The 20,579-nt window shown below is 46.5% G+C and overlaps 1 protein-coding gene across 1 annotated transcript in view; it reads right to left on the bottom strand.

Annotated features, from left to right (window-relative positions):
• Window positions 1-317: 317 nt before the first annotated feature.
• The window catches only part of LOC144806386 (uncharacterized), a 64,603-nt gene continuing 44,341 nt past the window's right edge, over window positions 318-20,579 (bottom strand). Inside the window, exons 4-5 of the mRNA XM_078672753.1 lie at window positions 17,934-18,003; window positions 318-6,404 (exon numbers count right to left, since the gene is read on the bottom strand). Of these exons, the coding sequence (XP_078528879.1) occupies window positions 3,305-4,768 (1,464 nt within the window). The 5' untranslated portion in view covers window positions 4,769-6,404; window positions 17,934-18,003 and the 3' untranslated portion in view covers window positions 318-3,304. The remainder of the gene's footprint in view (window positions 6,405-17,933; window positions 18,004-20,579) is intronic.

Below are 20,579 nucleotides of genomic sequence, written 5' to 3' on the forward strand. Positions count from 1 at the left end.
AGAAGTCCATTGCAGCCAGAGAAAAAAACAGAATAAGATCAGGTGACAAGGGGAAGATGAATTTCAAATACAAAGTCTGCAGTACGGTAACCCAACGTGATTAGGAAAAGGTGAGAGTAAAAGTGCGCAAGGAAAATCTGAATTCATACCAAAATCACCCTCAGCAAAAAAGGGAAATAAATACTGAAACCTATGCACTGCAACACTGGTGGTGCCAAAGAATGGAAAAAATTGAACAGTTTACAAAAAATCCACAAAGAAGGGTGAAAACATATCAACTGAGAGAAAAAAAGAAACCTCGTCAATTCACGTTCTTAGAAAAGGTTTTTAAAAACACCAAAAAAAGGAATACAATTTAAACAGGAATACAGTTGACGCATAAGAACTCATGATGTAAAAAGGATAAAACATGAATGTAAGGGCTCAAAATCACAATAGACCCCTCCCCCAAAACAATAAATACTTAAATATTTGGAATGGCTTTTGGCCGAATTTTATTAAATGTAAAGCAGGTGTCTTCAACCAGTCGATCGCGAGCTACCAGTAGCTCCCAGACACCACTCGATTAACTCACAGGTTTGAGTTAATTTTTAAATAAGAACAAGGTCATATTTTCCTTTTAAAGTTAAGAGAAGGCTGTGTTTATTTTATATTATTAGCATCAGACTGCAGCTAGCAGAGTCTGATAATGTTAATGTTAATTTTTTTATCAAGCACACAATTACCAAAAAGGCATCTTGGCACTATTGTCATTTAAAACCTGACAGTACGGGATATAAAATACCTAAACATTTGCCTAGCAGTTAGATGAGAACATTAAACTATGGGCTGAAAAGAAAAAGCTTAAGTTCCTTCCTGAACTTCAATACTTGAGGCTGACCTCAAATGATTGGCTAGAGTTCCACCATTTGGAGGTGGAGTAGGAGAAACGTCTTCCTCCCCAATGGACACTTTTTATTCTGGGTAAACATACCTGCCTACTATAGCTGGCCCATGGAGTACGAGATGGGGCATATCATTTGAACATCTTGTAGGAAGCGAGGGCCAACCTGATGCAGTGCCTTATGGTAAGGCTTTGTATGTAAAAAAGACAGATATTGCCACCCCCACCCAAACTGACCCCTACCCTACCATTGTATGGGCAAATTGGAGAGGCGCTGATCTACCGTCCTGATGAGACCACGGTAATTAACTGGAAGGGTCGAAACATTGACTATACAAGGACTATTTCATATAAATTATGTCTTCTAAGAATCGCCTTTGCTTAACTTTTATTGTACGAAAGTATTTACAGTCCTGTTTTTGTGTACAAAATGTGGATCGGACTGTTTTATCATCATATCACTTTCATCTTGAGCACTGCGCAGTCATCACTCAACGATTTATATATACCCTTGCTGCTGAGAATTCAATTAGAATTTTTGGAAATGAAAAGACTTCATCTGAATTCTAATCATGATAAAAATGGTGAATTAAAATCTGCCCAGGGCCTGCATATGTGATACAGACCTGTGAGATAATGAACTCATAGACCTCTGAAGTTGTTCACAGAGCGCATGGAAAGTGCTTATAGGAGTCTCCGCTTGTCACTTCTGGAGCAGAATGATGTCGACACTGAGCTGGATGTTGTCTCCTACTCTGCTTTAAACTTGGAGGACCCAGTCTGGCGTGTGGGGAATATTCACAAGGTGAGGAATCTGCGGGTAAAGGAGTAGCGACCAGAAAGAGTTTTACCAAAGGCAAGTAACTGGTGTGTTATGTTTTCCTGCTGTTGTATATTATCTCATTTTGGGTGGTGAACTCCGCAGGCGGAGTTTTCCGTACTCCGCGGAGCTCACGTAGTTCCTAAAAACTCCGCTCCGTGGAGCGTAGCAAGGTTTTTTCAACGCTCACACTCTTCAACGTTATGTGCTGGAGCGAGGAAAATCCACCTCCTGATGAGATTTTTCCTTGCTCGCGCTCGCCATGGTCTAGTTGGCGAGCAAAATCAACCTCCTGGCGAGATTTCTCAGAGCGGGTCGTCGGATTTCTCAATGCAAGTGGTCGTGGCCGGTCACACCACTCGCATTGAGAAACTTTCCTTTGCATTGACAAAGCTGCTGCTTGAGTAGAAGCAGCTGCATCCTCTTGTGCTGCACATGGTCCCTTTCGCAATTATTTTTATAGGGCGGGACAAACACCAGGAGATCAAAATCACCACGAACGGCATGACTCTTACGCACTCCGATGCTTGCGGAAATCTGCGTAGACCGCCAGAGTTTTTTTGTCACTTTGCGGAGTTCTTCATTGAGGAACTCCACATAGGCTTAATCTTACCATGAAAATATAGATATCAGTCATATGTTAAGAAACAAGGGTGAGTAGAAACCTTTTGGGTGGAGTAAAATTTAAGACATTAATATTGTGATTTGTTTGGCAATTAGTTGATATTTGCAAGCACTAACACTTCTCTGTGTCAAGAAAGACCTTAAGAGTTTTGTAACTTTCAGATACTCAAATTGTGGATTCGGTTGCAATTAAAAAAAATTCCAGGCCTGAAATTTCTTTGGAGGTTGAATGCGGGCAGTCTAAGTTATCCCGCAAGAGTTTCTTGATGAATCCTATTGCAACTAAAATATGTGCTCTCTCATGTAAAGTCAGGTTGTTAGAAGCTTTTCTGCAACTCAAGATACGCCTTACTTTTCACGTGGTGTGGATGCATTTCTCATGTTTAGTGAGATCTCCTTTCTGAGTAAAACGTTTCTGGCTTTAACCGTCCTGTATTAGGCTTTAGTCCAGTGGGAATTCTCTCTTCTGAAGTGACATTGTATTTGAGACTAAACCTTATCTGACATTCAGAACACACATAAGGCTTTTTTCCCGCTCATGTCAAGTGAGAAGTAATTTGTAACCAAAACGTTGCTTGCATTTCGAGCACTCCTAAGATTTTTCCCCAGAGCGGGATCTCCCATGAAGCAGAACAGTCTTTCAGATTCAAGCTTTTAAGGCATAAGGGTTTTCTCCAGTGTGGAGCTTCTCATGGTGAGATAGCGTTTTTCTCTGCAGCTTTTCTGGCATTCAGAGCACTCATAAGGTTTTTCATCAGTATGGAGTCGCTTATGGTTTGTGAGGCTGTACCTATCAAATAGGAATTTCTGTCATTCACAGCATAGGTAATGTTTTTTCCCTGTGTGCGTCTGCTCATGTAGAGTGAGATTGCGTTTAAAATTGATGCTTTTCTGGCACTTGGAGCACTGAATTATTTTGATAGTGTGTTTTCTTATGGCGCTTGTAACCATCTCTACCTCTGAATCTTTTCTGACATTTAGAGCACTGATAATTTTTTTTCTCCAGTGTGGATTCTCACATGTTTAGTGAGATGAGATTTACGGCTGAAACATTTCTGGCATTCAGAGCACTGATAAGGTTTTTCCCCAGTATGGCTTCTTATATGCTGAGTAAGACTGATTTTTTGACTGAAACATTTTTGGCATTCAGAGCACTGATAAGGTTTTTCCCCAGTGTGGGTTCTTGTATGTTGAGTGAGTATTATTTTGTCACTGAAACATTTCTGGCATTCAGTGCACTGATAAGGTTTTTCCCCAGTGTGGAATCTCACATGTGCAGTTAGATGTGATGTACGTCTGAAATCTTTTGGGCATTCAGAGCACTGATAAGGTTTTTCCCCAGTGTGGGTTCTTATATGCTTAGTGAGACTGAATTTGTTTATGAAACATTTCTGACATTCAGAGCACTGATAAGGTTGTTCCCCAGTGTGGGTTCTTATATGCACAGTGAGAAAGCGTTTTTCACTGAAACATTTCTGGCATTCAGAGCACTGATAAGGTTTTTCCCCAGTGTGGATTCTCATATGTTCAGTGAGATGAGATTTACAGCTGAACCTTTTCTGGCATTCCGAGCACTGATAAGGTTTTTCCCCAGTGTGGAATCTCAAATGTGCAGTTAGAAGTGATTTACGGTTGAAATGTTTTGGGCATTCAGAACACTGATAAGGGTTTTCCCCAGTGTGGGTTCTTATATGCTGAGTGAGACAGATTTTTTCACTGAAACATTTGTGGCATTCAGAGCACTGAAAAGGTTTATACCCAGTGTGGGTTCTTATATGCCGAGTGAGATTGCTTTGGTCACTGAAACATTTCTGGCATTCAGAGCACTGATAAGGTTTTTCCCCAGTGTGGAATCTCAAATATGCAGTTAGATGTGATTTACGGTTGAAATGTTTTGGGCATTCAGCGCACTGATAAGGTTTTTCCACAGAGTGGGTTAATGCATGTTGAGATAGGCTCGGTTTGTTACAAAACCTTTTCTGGCATTCAGAGCACTGATAAGGTTTTTCCCCAGTGTGGAATCTCAAATGTGCAGTTAGAAGTGATTTACGGTTGAAATGTTTTGGGCATTCAGAACACTGATAAGGGTTTTCCCCAGTGTGGGTTCTTATATGCTGAGTGAGACGGATTTTTTCACTGAAACTTTTTTGGCATTCAGAGCACTGGTAAGGTTTTTCCACAGAGTGGGTTAATGCATGTTGATGTAGAGTCGCTTTGACTCTAAATCTTTTCTGGCATTCAGAGCACTGATAAGGTTTTTCCCCAGTGTGGATTCTCATATGCTCAGTAAGATAAGATTTACGCCTGAAGCTTTTTTGGCATACTTTGCACGGAGAGTGGTTTTCCCCAGTGTGGATTCTCATATGCTCAGTGAGATAAGATTTACGCCTGAAACTTTTTTGGCATACTTTGCACTGAGAGTGGATTCCCCCAGTGTGCATTCTGTCAAATTCTGTGAGATAAGATTTATGGCTGTGTCTTTTTTGGCACTGTTATAATCTCCTGTTCATAAATGTGCAGTACAATATTACTATACGCAGATATTAAGGATGTACTTTCCCAGGAACTTTATTGGTAGTTATATGGGTTATTTTACATATAATGTTATGCAGCATATGGTACCTTCCTACTCCCCTCCCTTTCCTCCCCCTGTGGTATGTTCCTTGTCCCTGAAGGCTGCTTTAGAATGTTGACAGTGAGGGCATGCTGAGTTGAAGAGAGCGATGTTATAGGTGTCCTGATAAGCTATCCTGGTGGCACTGTGGAGGTCGTGAATAAAGAAGAAGTTATCCAGCTACCTGTCTGGTATCTTTTTAAAAGGCACATGTAACTTTTGTCCCCAAATTAGGTTATTTTGCCTTCATTGAGGTGTTTTTGAACACTGAATTTGTTCTCACAGTTCGTGTTTTTATTAGGTGTATACCTAGAGTTAATATCTCTACGATTAGTTTTCTCTTGCTTATATGCCACGGTAAGAGGGAACCCGATTTTAGAGTCAGGTTTGTTTAGATAATGTTCAGCATTTATCTCTAAAAGAAATTGTGTATAATCTTCTTAACACTTGAATTGAGCAAAATATGTCTGGAAGCAGCCCTGTAACACCAGTCGAAATGTTATTCGCAGATAATAGTCTTTTGGTTATAGCCTCTCCGGCAGCAACTTATTTTGTGACTGAAGATTTTCTCAAATCTATTTGTATAGGTTCTTAGCAATGCAGTGATAAGGTGTTAGTCTGATATTTAATGATTAAACTGAGAAGTACCTTTTTGCACTGGCGTAATGGCAGTAACTGAGGGCGTTAGAACGTGCACAGTACTATTGTGGATCATTAGTCGCAGAACATCAGTTCCTTTTACCCTTTCTATGTTTGGGGTAAGGTTAAGATTTGTAGTTCTGAAGACGAGGATGTATTTACATTACCTATAGCGCAACTGTGCTCATTTATTCCATTTTTATCTTTAACAGTTTTACATATCACTCACGCACAGCAGATAATGTTGAGGCAATTTACATAGAATTACAGAACAGTACACAATAAAAAGGAAACAATCTGAGACTGTTATGAACACAATAAAGTGGTGAATTTTTAAGGTTTTCGCCAGAGTGAGCAGAGTGGGTCGTGGTTTTCTACCCAGAGGCAGATAGTCTCAAACTTGCGTAACTGGTTAAAAACGGTTGTTGAACAAAGGTGATTTTCCAATCTTTCGGTTGTTAACGTGTCAGCTTCGGAGTCTTCTTTCAGCATCTTTTCTTTGATGGTCTGCAGAAGAAACCTTTTGTTATAACTTTCTTTTATGCAGTGTGTGCTTCCTCTCTGGAATTACATGATGTTTTAGATGAACGTTATTCTGTGCACGGATATGGCTTTGCTCTGGTTAATGAAATGCTAAATTAGAGACTTCACTGACAGTATAGTACTTTCCTCAGCTCCCACTTCCTCGCCACACCTAGATTTTGGAAATTGTTTAAACGTAGAAGGTTGGATGTCCTTCAGTTTTTCAAAATAATCCTTCTTATGGCACTGACTTCCGTTGCCTGGTGCTAAATCTTGCTTTTTTCGTCAGTAATTTCAATCACCTATAGTATTAAAATTAAATAGTTAATACATGAAAATTTCCTAAAATATAATTTGCAAGCCAAATCAATGCAGAGTTGCAGAATATTGAAAATGTTGAGCTGTTTTTCAGACAGAGCAGAGTAGGAGTGAGGATTTATAGAATTTTCAACATTTTATTAAGCTCACAAAGGATACATGCACCGTATGGACTTGTAACATAGAATCCCAAAGGCAGAAATTAAAGTCATATGCACTGGCACCAAACAGATATTTAAAAAAGGATACTATTTATTAATTTTTAATCTAGATTTCTGGAACGGGAATTTCCCCTCCATGGACAACAGGCATTTTACCCCTGCCCTGAGTTACCACCTACTTGTAGCTGGTATCCTGACTTTTGAGTTTGGCCTCTGCCACACACAAATCTATTGTGTATTGCGAGGACTATGCCTAGACATATCCCTCAACTATGGTCCAGAGTATGAATCGAGGGCAATGAAATTAAGGCGTACTTTCATGTGTTCATTTTATTCCACCTGATTATCCTTTGTTAGGTTTTTCTGCACCTGGATGTACCGGGTGCAGAAAAACAGGACACCATCTTTGTCCAGACAGGAAAATTAGACTGAATTTTTCTGCCACCCCAGTATTGTGCAACTTCTAACAAGGGACTATGAGAGGTCTTGGACCGGTCCTGTGACCTGGAGGGTCACACCAAGTGTTCCCTTATTTAAGGCAGAGGACTGTCATGGGTTTAACAGCTAGAGCGGTGGTGGCAATGCACCCTGTTGTAAGGATCAATAGCCTGATGAGATCTTTGAACATGGTCAGTGTAGTGGCTTCCTACTGACACACCCATGTAATGCTCCATTTCTATACCTGTGCCCAGATTTTGCGATAACATCAAGTGCATGTTTAGGGTGTTGGTGTGCGTAGCATAAATGCAATGTGAGAGTGCGACAGAGTAAACCGCATCTCCTGCCTGCCAGTTGTGTATCCAAGTGGGACCATCTATCCCTTTTTTATACCCTAGTTCAAAGTCCTCTGTTACCAAGGAATAAAGTGCTCTACAAAGTACTCAGGTGCTGCTGTGACACCAGGGATGGTGTCAGCCTATCTAAGTTGAGGGGACATCACCTGCAGGCTGAATTACTTAATGGAGTAGCTGTGTACCTGTCCAGAAGAGCCTAGAAGTCTGCCTAGAAGCCTGCCTGTCTGGTAAGAAAGGGAAGGGAGGACAGGGCTGTCCTGGAAGAAGCAAGGTCCGACACATCCTCGTTATCTGTAGGGTGGGCCGGAAAGCCATCCAGCAGGACCAACTAGTCTGAGGGACTTCCCCCCCGCCTCGCCAAGACTCTCCCAACAGTTCAAGGCAAAAAATAAAACTCTACGACAATGTGATTCTTGAGGCCCAGTTGGTAGATTGTGTGCTGCCAACGGCGTTTTCAAGGTTGCATTTGCCAAATTCCTAACACAACAGGGTCTAAATCTCCTGGCTTCCTGGAGAGCATGTGTTGGGCTTTTAGCTGCTGAATTTCTGACTACTCTGTGTCAGAGGCCCATGAGGGACTACAACTACTCCAGTGTCAAACACCCTGTCTGAGCTTACACCTGTGGTCCAGCCGGCCACAGTGTGGGCTCAATTGCTGACGGTCGGGCCTCCAGAGGGCCTGCACTTACCGACAGGCCAGGTATGACGGCAACCTTGGGACTGCTGATCTTCAGGCAAAGGCAAAAAAAGACAGAGTGGGTGCCCTACTGTATGCAGCCCTACATCCAGGACAAAAGCGCACCACAAAAGCCTGCTGGTGGGTCACTGCTCTCTCGAGTGTTCGGGTGTGCCATTCAAGTGCCGGGAAACAGGAAAGAGACCCAGACAAGACTGACTCATCCTGTGGAAGGATAAGACGCTTACTACAGAGCATATACGCATTGGGGTGACTGGAGTGACAGAACTGCACCTATACTATATTCATGATACTCCTAAATGCCCCTAGAGGGGTAGAGGGTATCATAACCGGACACACCTGTCTACAGCACATGGTAGTCTGGCATGCCTGCACCATCCTTTCACCCAGACTGTCCATAAAGTTGATTTTAGAGATGCTACGCACATAGTAGGGGGAATCTCAGACCATTTGCTGGTGGAGGTGCGACTCGATGGTCAGGTTGTGAACTTCATCCTACCCCCAAGGGTTGATCCGTGATAATTAAAAGACAAGACGTTCAAAGCTCGTATGAGAGATAGAGCAGAATTCTATTTTAACCGCTTGCGCGCTAGCGGTTTTCCCCGCTGTGTGCGGCGTTTTGAAAAAAAGCCGCGTTACATGACGAGCTCAGCTCGTCATGAGCATACGAGCGTCGTCGCTCATGACGAGCTAAGCTCGTCATGAGTGCAGAAGGGGTTAAGGAGAACGGGCGGCCTGTTGAATCAGCTTGCATGCTATAGGGTGAATTTAAGGCAGTGATTCGAGGCCAGACACAAGCCTTGATTTGGAGAATGTCGAAGGAACGTAAATTGAAGTGCGAGGCTCAGGACAAGGAATGTGCTTTCCTGGAGGTTCGGTTGGCAAGTGGGGAATCAGTTTCTCTCCCATTACACCATCAACTGAAGCAGCACGCATTAAGAGCACTAATGGAAAATAGCGTGCACTCATGCGCTGGCTACCCAGCATTGTCTCTATGATGTCGGTGATAAAGCCAATGAGTTGCTTACATGGTTAGAGAGACAAGACAAAGGACGGAACTGTATCCTTGAGGACACTGACAACAAGGGGACAGAAATACTGGGAGAGACTTCCTGAAAGACCTGACCCTGCCAATGCTAACGAATGAGGACCGAGACGCACTAGACCAAGACCTGACAGTGGACTAAATCAATAAGACAATAGGAACCTTGCAAACAGGGCAAGCGACGGGCCTGATGAGCTCCCGTTAGAATTATATAAAAGCATGATGGATAAAATCAGGGAGTACCTCCAGAGTAGGTTTCAGACTGCCTGAAGATAATGGTGTCTCCCGGAGCACCAAAGAACGTCTGAGGTGGCGGTCATCCCAACAAGCATTAGAAATGCAATAGGTCTCGGATTTATTTGAGTTAGAGCTAATGGCATTGTAAATGGCAATGTCTTTTAGCCATGTGTTATGGAGTATATGCATGTGGTGTGTAGTGGAATTATGTGGGTTGGATTGGAATTGTAGCAATGGTGGCATGCTGCGCTTTAGATGAATATGTTTAAAAGTAAAGTGCAACATACTGCGATTGCTACAATAGTTAATTGTGGATGCATTAACAATTGATGTGTGCACTGATGGCTGGTGGTGTGTGTGCCTGTAGAAATTGTGCACTGATGGCTGGTGGTGTGTGTGCTTGGTGGAAGCGTGCACTGCCGGCTGGAGGTGTGTGTGCTTGGTGGAAGCCTGCACTGACAGCTGATGGTGTTTGTGCCCGGTGAAAGCGTACACTGACGGCTGGTGGTGTTTGTGCCCGGTGAAAGTGTGCAGTGACGGCTGGTTGCGTGTGTGGTGGTGAGTGTGTGGTGGTGAGTGTGTGGTGGTGTGCGTGGTGGTGTGTGGTGGTGTGTGTGGTGGTGAGTGGTGTGTGTGTGGTCTTATGTGTGTGGTCTTATGTGTGTGGTCTTATGTGTGTGGTCTTTTCCTGCACACTCACTCTTACTCTGCAGTCATTCTGCACTCAGTCTGCAGTTACTCTGCACTCACTCTCATTCTGCACTCATTCTGCACTCACTCTCATTCTGCACTCACTCTAATTCTGCTCTCATTCTGCACTCACTCTCATTCTGCACTCACTCTCATTCTGCACTCACTCTCATTCTGCACTCACTCTGCACTCTCACTCTTCACTCTACACTCTTCACTCTGCACTCTTCACTCTGCACTCTGCACTCACTCACACTCTGCACTCACTCACACTCTGCAGCACTCACTCACACTCTGCAGCACTCACTCACACTCTGCAGCACTCACTCACACTCTGCAGCACTCACTCACACTCTGCAGCACTCACTCACACTCTGCAGCACTCACTCACACTCTGCAGCACTCACTCACACTCTGCAGCACTCACTCACACTCTGCACACACTCTGCAGCACTCACTCACACTCTGCAGCACTCACTCACACTCTGCCGCACTCACTCACACTCTGCCGCACTCATTCACTCTCTGCCGCACTCACTCACTCTCTGCCGCACTCACTCTCTGCCGCACTCACTCACACTCTGCCACACTCACTCACTCACACGCTGCCCTCAACACGCTGCCCTCAACACGCCCTCAACACTCTGCCATCTGCACGCCCTCAACACTGCCCTCTGCCCTCAACACTCTGCCCTCTGCACGCCCTCAACACTCTGCACTCACACACACTCTGCACGTCCTCAACACGCTGCCCTCAACACGCTGCCATCAACACTCTGCCCTCAACACTCTGCCCTCAACACGCTGCCCTCAACACGCTGCCCTCAACAAGCTGCCCTCAACACGCTGCCCTCAACACTCTGCACGCCCTCAACACGCTGCCCTCAACACTCTGCCCTCTGCACGCCCTCAACACGCTGCCCTCTGCACACCCTCAACACGCTGCCCTCTGCACGCCCTCAACAGGCTGCCCTCAACACTCTGCCCTCAACACGCTGCCCTCTGCACGCCCTCAACACGCTGCCCTCTGCACGCCCTCAACACACTGCCCTCAACACTCTGCCATCTGCACGCCCTCAACACTCTGCCCTCTGCACGCCCTCAACACTCTGCCCTCTGCACGCCCTCAACACGCTGCCCTCTGCAAGCCCTCAACACGCTGCCCTCAACACTCTGCCCTCTGCACGCCCTCAACACTCTGCCCTATGCACGCCCTCAACACGCTGCCCTCTGCACGCCCTCAACACGCTGCCCTCAACAGGCTGCCCTCAACACTCTGCCCTCAACACGCTGCCCTCTGCACGCCCTCAACACTCTGCCCTCTGCATGCCCTCAACACGCTGCCCTCTGCACGCCCTCAACACGCTGCCCTCTGCACGCCCTCAACACTCTGCCCTCAACACTCTGCCCTCAACACTCTGCCCTCAACACTCTGCCCTCAACACTCTGCCCTCAACACGCTGCCCTCAACACGCTGCCCTCAACACGCTGCCCTCAACACTCTGCACGCCCTCAACACGCTGCCCTCAACACTCTGCCCTCTGCACGCCCTCAACACGCTGCCCTCAACACTCTGCCCTCTGCACGCCCTCAACACGCTGCCCTCTGCACACCCTCAACACGCTGCCCTCTGCACGCCCTCAACAGGCTGCCCTCAACACTCTGCCCTCAACACGCTGCCCTCTGCACGCCCTCAACACGCTGCCCTCTGCACGCCCTCAACACACTGCCCTCAACACTCTGCCATCTGCACGCCCTCAACACCCTGCCCTCTGCACGCCCTCAACACGCTGCCCTCTGCACGCCCTCAACACGCTGCCCTCAACACTCTGCCCTCTGCACGCCCTCAACACTCTGCCCTATGCACGCCCTCAACACGCTGCCCTCTGCACGCCCTCAACACGCTGCCCTCAACAGGCTGCCCTCAACACTCTGCCCTCAACACGCTGCCCTCTGCACGCCCTCAACACTCTGCCCTCTGCACGCCCTCAACACGCTGCCCTCTGCACGCCCTCAACACGCTGCCCTCTGCACGCCCTCAACACGCTGCCCTCAACACTCTGCCCTCTGCACGCCCTCAACACTCTGCCCTCTGCACGCCCTCAACACGCTGCCCTCTGCACGCCCTCAACAGGCTGCCCTCAACACGCTGCCCTCAACACTCTGCCAACACGCTGCCAACACGCTGCCCTCAACACTCTGCCCTCAACACTCTGCCCTCAACACTCTGCCCTCAACACTCTGCCCTCAACACTCTGCCCTCAACACTCTGCCCTCACACACACTCTGCACGCCCTCAACACGCTGCCCTCAACACGCTCTGCCCTCAACACTCTCTGCACTCAACACTCTCTGCACTCAACACTGTCTGAACCTGCCCCAGCCCAGCGCCCCTCTGTGTATGCAAGAACCATACCCTAGAAGCTGACTGACCCTGCCCCAGCCCAGCACCCCTCTGTGTCGCAAGAACCATGCCCTGGGAGCAGACTGACCCTGCCTAAGCCCAGCGTAGACACAGAGAAGAGGCTGACAGGGAGAGCTCCGTGATCTAAATACATATTTGGATTTTTTGCAGTTTGCTGACTCCAGCTGGAAAGCAAGCGCCGGCTCCAAGTGCTCTTGTTATTCAGTTCATAGACAGCTAAGCGGCCCCATTTGCTGACATAAATCATGGGCATGAAATGTATCCAGTCTCACAATTAAAAGTTTTAAATATAATTTAAATATAATATACGAGTCTATCTCTCAGCACCCTTGCCTACTCGATCTCATAACAGATATTAGTATGCCCGATACGAGAGCAACTCGCAACAAAAAACAGAAGCCGCAAAAAAAAAGAAACATAATCGTAAACCGCCGACGAGTTGTGCACCCGCGCGCGTCACTGCCACCATATGTCCTCAATTATCTCCGCCGTGACGGCTGAGAAAATTGAAGATAGGCCATAGGCGGAGCTACTCGACCGCCTATGGCCTATTGCGTGTTCTGTTTCTAAAGCACACACACACACGGAGGCCAATAGCAATGCACGTAGCAAAAAAAAGCACGAAAAACCACGAGCAGCCTGGAATTCGTTAGGTACGTTTTCGGAAGCCCTGAGAAAAGGACTCTTAGGCCACGCCCACTGCTGACGCAGTGGGACGGTAGGCCCGAGCCCTAAAAAGGACGAACCAGCAACTGAGTGTGGGTCTTATAGGCCTATCTCCCTGCTTAATTTTGAGTCTAAGGTCCTTGCGAACGCCCTGGCGATCTTCCTGCGGACAGTAATTGCAACAGTGGTTCATCCTGATCAATCGGGCTTTACGCCACACCGGGGAACGCGCTTAAATCTCTGACACCTTAATGGAGTACCATATGCAATAGGGGATTCCTTTGCTGAACCAATGGCGCTGCTGTTAAGCTCTTGTATGTGGCCCCTCTAGCGAGCATGCGCCTCAAAAATACAGTCTACCGAGTGTTTGCCATCCGAAAGGGATGTTCCTTGTCTCCTATGCTCTTCACACATGTTTGGGTTCACCAGGACCTCTCATATGGGGTATTCCAGTTGATCAGGAGTGGGATGTGAGAATCTCCATCTACTCAGACGTTTTGTTATATGACACGTAGCCAGCCTTCTCGAGTGAACGAATCCTACACATTTTTCACATACTTGGAGATTATTCAGGATATAATATTAACTGGAAGAAGTCCTTAATATTCCTGCTGGTGGCAGGGACCCTGCGGCTTCACTCTAGGTGCACAGTTAGGGTGGCACTACATAGCTTTAAATATTTGGTTGTGTTCATTACAAAAGAGCACAGGCAGGAACATACTCCCGAAATTCGCTGGGATGCCCCACACTTGCGGGCGCTCCCGCTCTCCTTACTAAGCTGGGTGGCCCTATTTAAAGTGATGACCCTCCAGGGTCTCCTGTACATTGTGCAAAAAATGTCCTTTAGGATCCCACCAGACATTTTTTTCAAAAGATAGTCTGAGAACTTCGGCTCCTGTTGTGGGATGGTGGCACGTCACGCTGAGTAAGTTGCAGAGGGGAGTTTATTATGGTGGACTGGCGGTCCGGAGCATTCACAAGTATTACTGGGTCACGCAGCTGGTGGCAGTCAACAACTGGGTTTTTGCGGACTGTGAGGATCCTGCTTACCGGGTAGATAGTTTGGCCATGGACAAGAGAGGTTACCCCACCCTGGTGCTGTATCGAAGAAAGTATGAGTGCACCCTGCCTACTCATACCCAAACATTGGTAAAGGTGTGGAAAGAGGCTACCAGGTATTTAGGCTGGGAAGGTAAGCTGACTGAAATGACTCCACTGTATGATGGTGATCTCTTAAGTGCAGACGGAGGATTGCTGGGCTTCACAAAATGGGGATTGATTAGTTTAGAGCGGCCGGGCGATGTGTGGGGGGACCGGCGCTTGCGTCCTTCACGATCCTACAACAAAAGTATAAATTAGGTGACTAAAAACAGTTCTGGCATTTGCAGGTGGCCACGCTCTGCAAAGTCACATCCGGGAAGGGGGACAGTTGCCTGATGCATCCCTACTGGAGGACCAGCTGCTAATTGATCATCTGACCAAAAAAGCAATCTCAACCATCTATAGGAAATTGATCTACAATTCTCTGGATGCCTTGGGGACGCGGAGAGCTGTGTGGGAGAGGGATCTAGGCACACTTGGCGATGGCGATTGGGTTGAGGCCATTCAGGGTGTCAGGGAGTTGGCAATTAGAACTCAGTTTTGTCTAATTTAACTACAGATACTGATACTACCAAATCAATGACCCTGTTTACATTAAAGGACAGCTTGAACTCAGAGCTCAACAACAGACTCGATTGAATAAATGGCCAGCACCCTGCTTATCTTGCCAAGACACAGGTACTTTGTAAATCTCTTTTTATTGAACAAGTGCTCAATCGATGGTGTTGACACCGAAAATACGGTGCACATTAGTGAGAGTGATTAGACCAAAAACACAAAGTCTGCAAATATAGAGTGAGTAACATAGCTTGGCTTGTCCTGACACTCCCTGGTCAAATCCCACTACATAAAACTAAATTGCCCTTTATCGAAGGCAGGTAGTCCTCCCAAGGTTCTGGAGGTCACTGGGCTGCAAGACGACTTGACTTTTGGTTCTGGATCATCCAGGGATGCAGACAGGCCAGTAGGACTGGGACCAAGCCAATAGATCTCTAAAGATCCTCACCAGCAGAGAAGGCTGCAATGCCCTTAGGTCGCCAAGAACTGAAATTCAGGGTCTGGGGATGCCACCTAAAATCTTGATTTAAGGGTGTTACAAGGGAGTGACAGGTAGAGGCTAATTGCCCCCTTTCCTGGGGTGTCTACACCCTCTATCATGCCCACCTCCTGTGGGAAGGGGACATAGTCCTAGCCCTGATTGGATAAGTCCCATCATCTTCAAGATGGTGGGCACTACAAAGTGTACTTCACCTCGCCTCCAGCACCTGAGGGATGGAGTTAACAGAGGGGGCGGGGCACACCTCCTGTTGTATCTAAGGTTTCCCACCTGTCCTTGTGCCTAAAAGGGGTTGAGGACAGGAAGATCGCTTGCTCCCTCTAACAGGAGAGGCTGGGGTCGCATTACAAAGGCGGCAAGGCCTTAGAAATTCCTTGCCACAGATGGCTCTTCCTGACCAGGGGGAGGTGTGAGCACCTCCACCAAGGAAAGGCATTGGTATTGACCGCGAAGTGCACAGGCACTCTCCCCATGAAGACAGAACACACTATGGTGGTAGCAGGCTGGCTCAGGCCAGTCGGTGACCACACTAAGGAGTGGTAGATTTTACGGGACCCCTCTAAGGGGCACTCTGTGTGCAATTTTTAATAAATCGGACACTGCAATCAGCGCAGGTATATTTCCTAGGACAGCGAAAACTATACAGCAGGTCTTGCTCACAGTCCTTATACTGCGCCTGCCACTACTGAACATTAATCTTGAATTGTTAAAGTCAGGCCAGGATCTGGACAGGAGTCAATGAACAGGAGGGCAACTCACCAGATAATAGAAGTCTTCTGTCTTCACACTCACTTAGAGAGAACAATGCCATCCCATGTATTGCATGACTAAGAGGCCACAACTCTCAGTGAAACACTCACCTCTCAGATGTGATTCGTTAATAAGAATAAAATGAACAAAACGGGTTCCTGGGGACCCCACAGATACACCGTTCCTACCAGTACCATAAATGCTTGGGGTCCCGCAGGTAAACCTAACAGTGCTACGAAGGCTTAGGGGCCCTACAGGTAAACCTTTACTAACCCAGCGCTACAAATGCTATGTACTCACTGCAGCAAGACTGGGCACTCTAGGGGCGCAATTAGGTTGTTTGGCATTCATCTACCCTTAGCTAAGCCACGTGATGTAGGAAGTAGATCAGAAGTAGCTCTCACTATTGAAAAGGTGAAGACCCTGGTATAACACAAACGCAGACATGCGGTTAGGCTCTACCACGACATGTAGTAAACTATTAATTTATGTACATGTAGGATTAGATTGCATTGCAAGTTAATTCTTATTTCACTATTTTCCGCACACAACATACAACATAGATTCCTCACGTGCGCCCCCTGATGAAGGGAGAACCCCCAAAATGAATTGGGCAGACTGAATTTGAATTTACTTGAGGAACAGTGGATTTTGAAACTGATTCTATGAGAATAAATATGCCTTAAACTGGAATACAGGTGGATTTGCTTCCAAGGGAAGGAGACATTGATGCACTTTTACGGGTACAAGCTGTGGAGCAGGAGACACAGACCAGATCTAGTCTGGCGCTATATAAACAACTGTAGCCACCCACATCTCCCTTCTGGCACGCAATGAGTGGATTACATAAATACTACAATAATGAATGAAAAATACACGGCATGCATAGACAAGGTTTGCTATGTAACCTCTGGACTCCTGTAAACCTAAACAAACACCAGTAATCAGACACTAGGGACATCACCTGAAGCTCCTAAGTTTTTCCTGTTGTTTGGTATCTTGTTTTTGGAAGGTGGGTTTTTAGGATAAGCTATTTTTAGGTGTGTCTTCTTTTATTCCAGGATGGGCACTAGTTTTAGCATTGTCATCTCTTATACTCTGCATACCAAGTTGCTGACTTTCTTTCACGCATCCCTCATTTCCCCGAACAGGAAACGTCTGGTGGTGGGGTGTGTCAGGTAGACCTTTTGGTAGACGATGGGATAGAGGATAAGGAGTGCCATGCCATCCCTTCAGATATTTTTCCCCTCCTATATTCACCAGTTGTTTGCTTTGCTGTCATCAAGAAGTGGAGAGAGGGGAATCGGCAGGCGGCCCCTTTAAACCGGAGCTGTGGACGGACATCAGAGGATACACGCTTGAAGAAGGCGGGGTGGAGAGCGCGTCAGGTTGGTCAGTAGTTGATCCAGCTGCACTCTGCACAGGAACGCGAGGCAGAGAATCCAGCGGGGGAAGACCGGAAAGACAGAGCAGGCCCAACAGCCTTCCGAGAGAGAACTGGAGCCCAGGGGAGGTCACAGTTTGTCGGCGAGCGGAAAACCCGAACTTGGCGGAGGAGGGAAAGCCGAAACAGAAGACCAGACCTCACTGAAGGACGCGGAGTCACCACGCCACGGCCCCGGAAGGACGTGGCTCTTCCAGGTGCGTGGGCTTCTACGGGGCTTTTGGAAAGGGGCTGAGTCAAAGAGGGATGGGAGGGGAGGCTGAGGGGTGAAAGGGACCCAGGGAAAAGGAAATAAGTGAGACGGAAACAAAGACAAGAGCAGAAATCATCGGCTACTCTTTCTTTTGGTTGCTCCAACCTCTACCCCCCTCCCTTCACATTTATGCATAGCTAATATTTATCCCTCACATCCTCCCTTGACTAAACCATGAAGCAAAAACACTTACCTGGGTCTTTTCCTTCTGTCCGAGGGACGACGGCGGCCGAGGCTCACCTAAGGGACTGAAGTGGAAGACCCTGTGGGAAAGAAGAACATAAAAGAGTCAACCAATCATTGTGATTTCCTGTAATACTAATAAAAATTGTATACCAAGAAATTATTCAATGCATTGTGCTCCTTCTTGACCGACTCTTCTACAACCGGGAGCTACATACTTTCCCTACAGGGAATGGGAGACAGAAACACAGAGACCAACAGACACACACAGACACACACACGGGAAAGCATGGTAGAAAAACACTCTATACAGTTTTTATATGCTTGCATATGTACATTGTTTTAGAAAGATGGTGGAACTATTTATTCTGTTCAATGTGCTTATTTTGCTAATTACTTTTATCTGCTTCTATTATCATTGCAGTTCGGGCTGGACTGTTCCCATGAGGCACAGGGTCAAGACTGATTTGCGTATGGCCAGGTATAAACTGGGGTGGCATGGTGAGCAAAATAATGATGGATTTACCCAGATCTCTTGACTGGGGGTGAATGTTTTGATAAGTTCTGCATTCCGTCCATCAAGTGTGTGTCTTTTGCTCTATTATCATTGCAGCACATAAATTCTATACAAGAATTACGATGGTTAAATTAATAATGAAAATGCTAATGTTATGTTATTTTAATTTGATATCGCACACGAATTACCCCTAAGCAGAAACTACTTTAAGGAGAAATTTAGGATTGGTACGTAGAACCACTCAATCTTTGTGAAGTTGAAAGAAAGGCTCTTGTATAGCTAATACAGAGTGGAGAAGTGTGGCTCAATGGTTAGAGTGGCAGACCCTGATGCAGAGGTCTAGCCCGGGACCAGGGTTCAATTCCCCGCCTCGGCGGGTCTTGGGCTCAAAATTCCACGGACCTGATAATTCTCGCCTCGGTGCCTGTTCCAATCATGGAGTCCCACTCTCCAACTCTGAGCAATAGCTTGCTTAATCTCCACAACGGCCCCCACAACGCTAAAGGATGCCTGGCCTCCACCTTGGGGGTGCCCAGGAGTGGACACCTCACAGGGAAAGCCAGGATGGGTTCCACAGCGGTATTCGTACAAGCGCCTTTTTTTTACAATGCCTGAAGTTCATCAACTCTCCTTAGTGAGGTTATCGTTATGAGGAAAGCAACTTTCCATGATAGGAATTGTAACTGACATTTGTGCATTGGTTCAAAAGGCGGGCCCATTAGCCTTGGAAGAACTATGTTTAAGTTCCACTATGGAGCAGGGGGAATACTTGGCGGTATAACCCTTTTTAATCCTTCCATGAAGACTTTAATCACTGGTACTCCGAAGAGAGATAGGTGTTGGCTATTTTGCAAGTGTGCAGCTACGACTCCCAGGTGTAAACAAATGGATGTGTAAGTGAATCCACCTTGCTGTAAATGCAACAGATAACAAATGATGTTCTGCACAAACGCATCAAGATGATTGATATTGTTGTTGTTACAATAGGCAACAAAACGTTTCCATTTGCTGCATAACATGCTCTAGTAGTAGGCTTTCTAGCTTCCTTGAAATTATTCATACAGTCTGGTGGTAGTTGTAAATAACCAAACTCTATGACTTCAGGAGCCAAATCGCTAGGTTGAGATCTCTAGGAATTGGATGTCTGATTTCTCCATGGCTCGGAGTGAGGAGACAAGATGTGATATGGAGCTTTTGATGTGGAACCACTGAGAGTTCTAAGGATGAGAGTACCAAGGTTGACGAGAACATGTGGGGGCTATTAAGATCAGTGAGGGACATTTGTCTGAGCTTCCGAACTATAAATGGAATTAGCAGGAGAGGCGGAAAAGCGTAAGCAAAAGCGTTTTCTCCATGTTAATTTCCATAGGAAATTTTGCGACAAGCTACAGCCCGAACTGCTGAACGGAATTACCTGAAATTTGGAAAAAAGGTAGAACTTGGTTCAGAACGCGACCTTTTGTAAAATGGTGTAAATCCGTTCAGTAGTTTTTGAGAAAATGAAAAAATAAGAGTAGAAAAATCAATTTCCCATAGGAAAATTTGTGCAAGGCTACAGCCAAAACTACTGAACGGAATTACCCCAAATTTGGCAAAAAGGTAGTGCTTTCACTCCTGAGGCACAGCCGGGAGCTCTGTTGTTTTGTGTTTTAAAAACTGTCTGTAAGATTTACTTTACTGCTGTTTGATTTTAAAAAAGCACACTCTTCCTACCTTGCCTCGTGGTCTCCTGGGCACTTCCTCATCTTGGGACCCCCGCGCAGCGGACATTATCGCTGCCGCGGGATAGGGAATTTACAACTCGGCGCCATTACCACGCCTGACCTCAGGCCACGCCCCCTCACAGTAGGCCACGCCCCCAACCTTAAAACCGGGCTGTTCGTGAGCTCGCTCGCATAACCACTTTCACTCCTGAGGCACAGCCGGGAGCTCTGTTGTTTTGTGTTTTAAAAACTGTCTGTAAGATTTACTTTACTGCTGTTTGATTTTAAAAAAGCACACTCTTCCTACCTTGCCTCGTGGTCTCCTGGGCACTTCCTCATCTTGGGAGCCCCGCGCAGCCGACATTATCGCTGCCGCGGGATAGGGAATTTACAACTCAGCGCCATTACCACGCCTGACCTCAGGCCACGCCCCCTC

The sequence above is a fragment of the Lissotriton helveticus genome, chromosome 1_2 (genome assembly GCF_964261635.1).
Source record: "Lissotriton helveticus chromosome 1_2, aLisHel1.1, whole genome shotgun sequence".
Classification (NCBI taxonomy): Eukaryota; Metazoa; Chordata; class Amphibia; order Caudata; family Salamandridae; genus Lissotriton; species Lissotriton helveticus.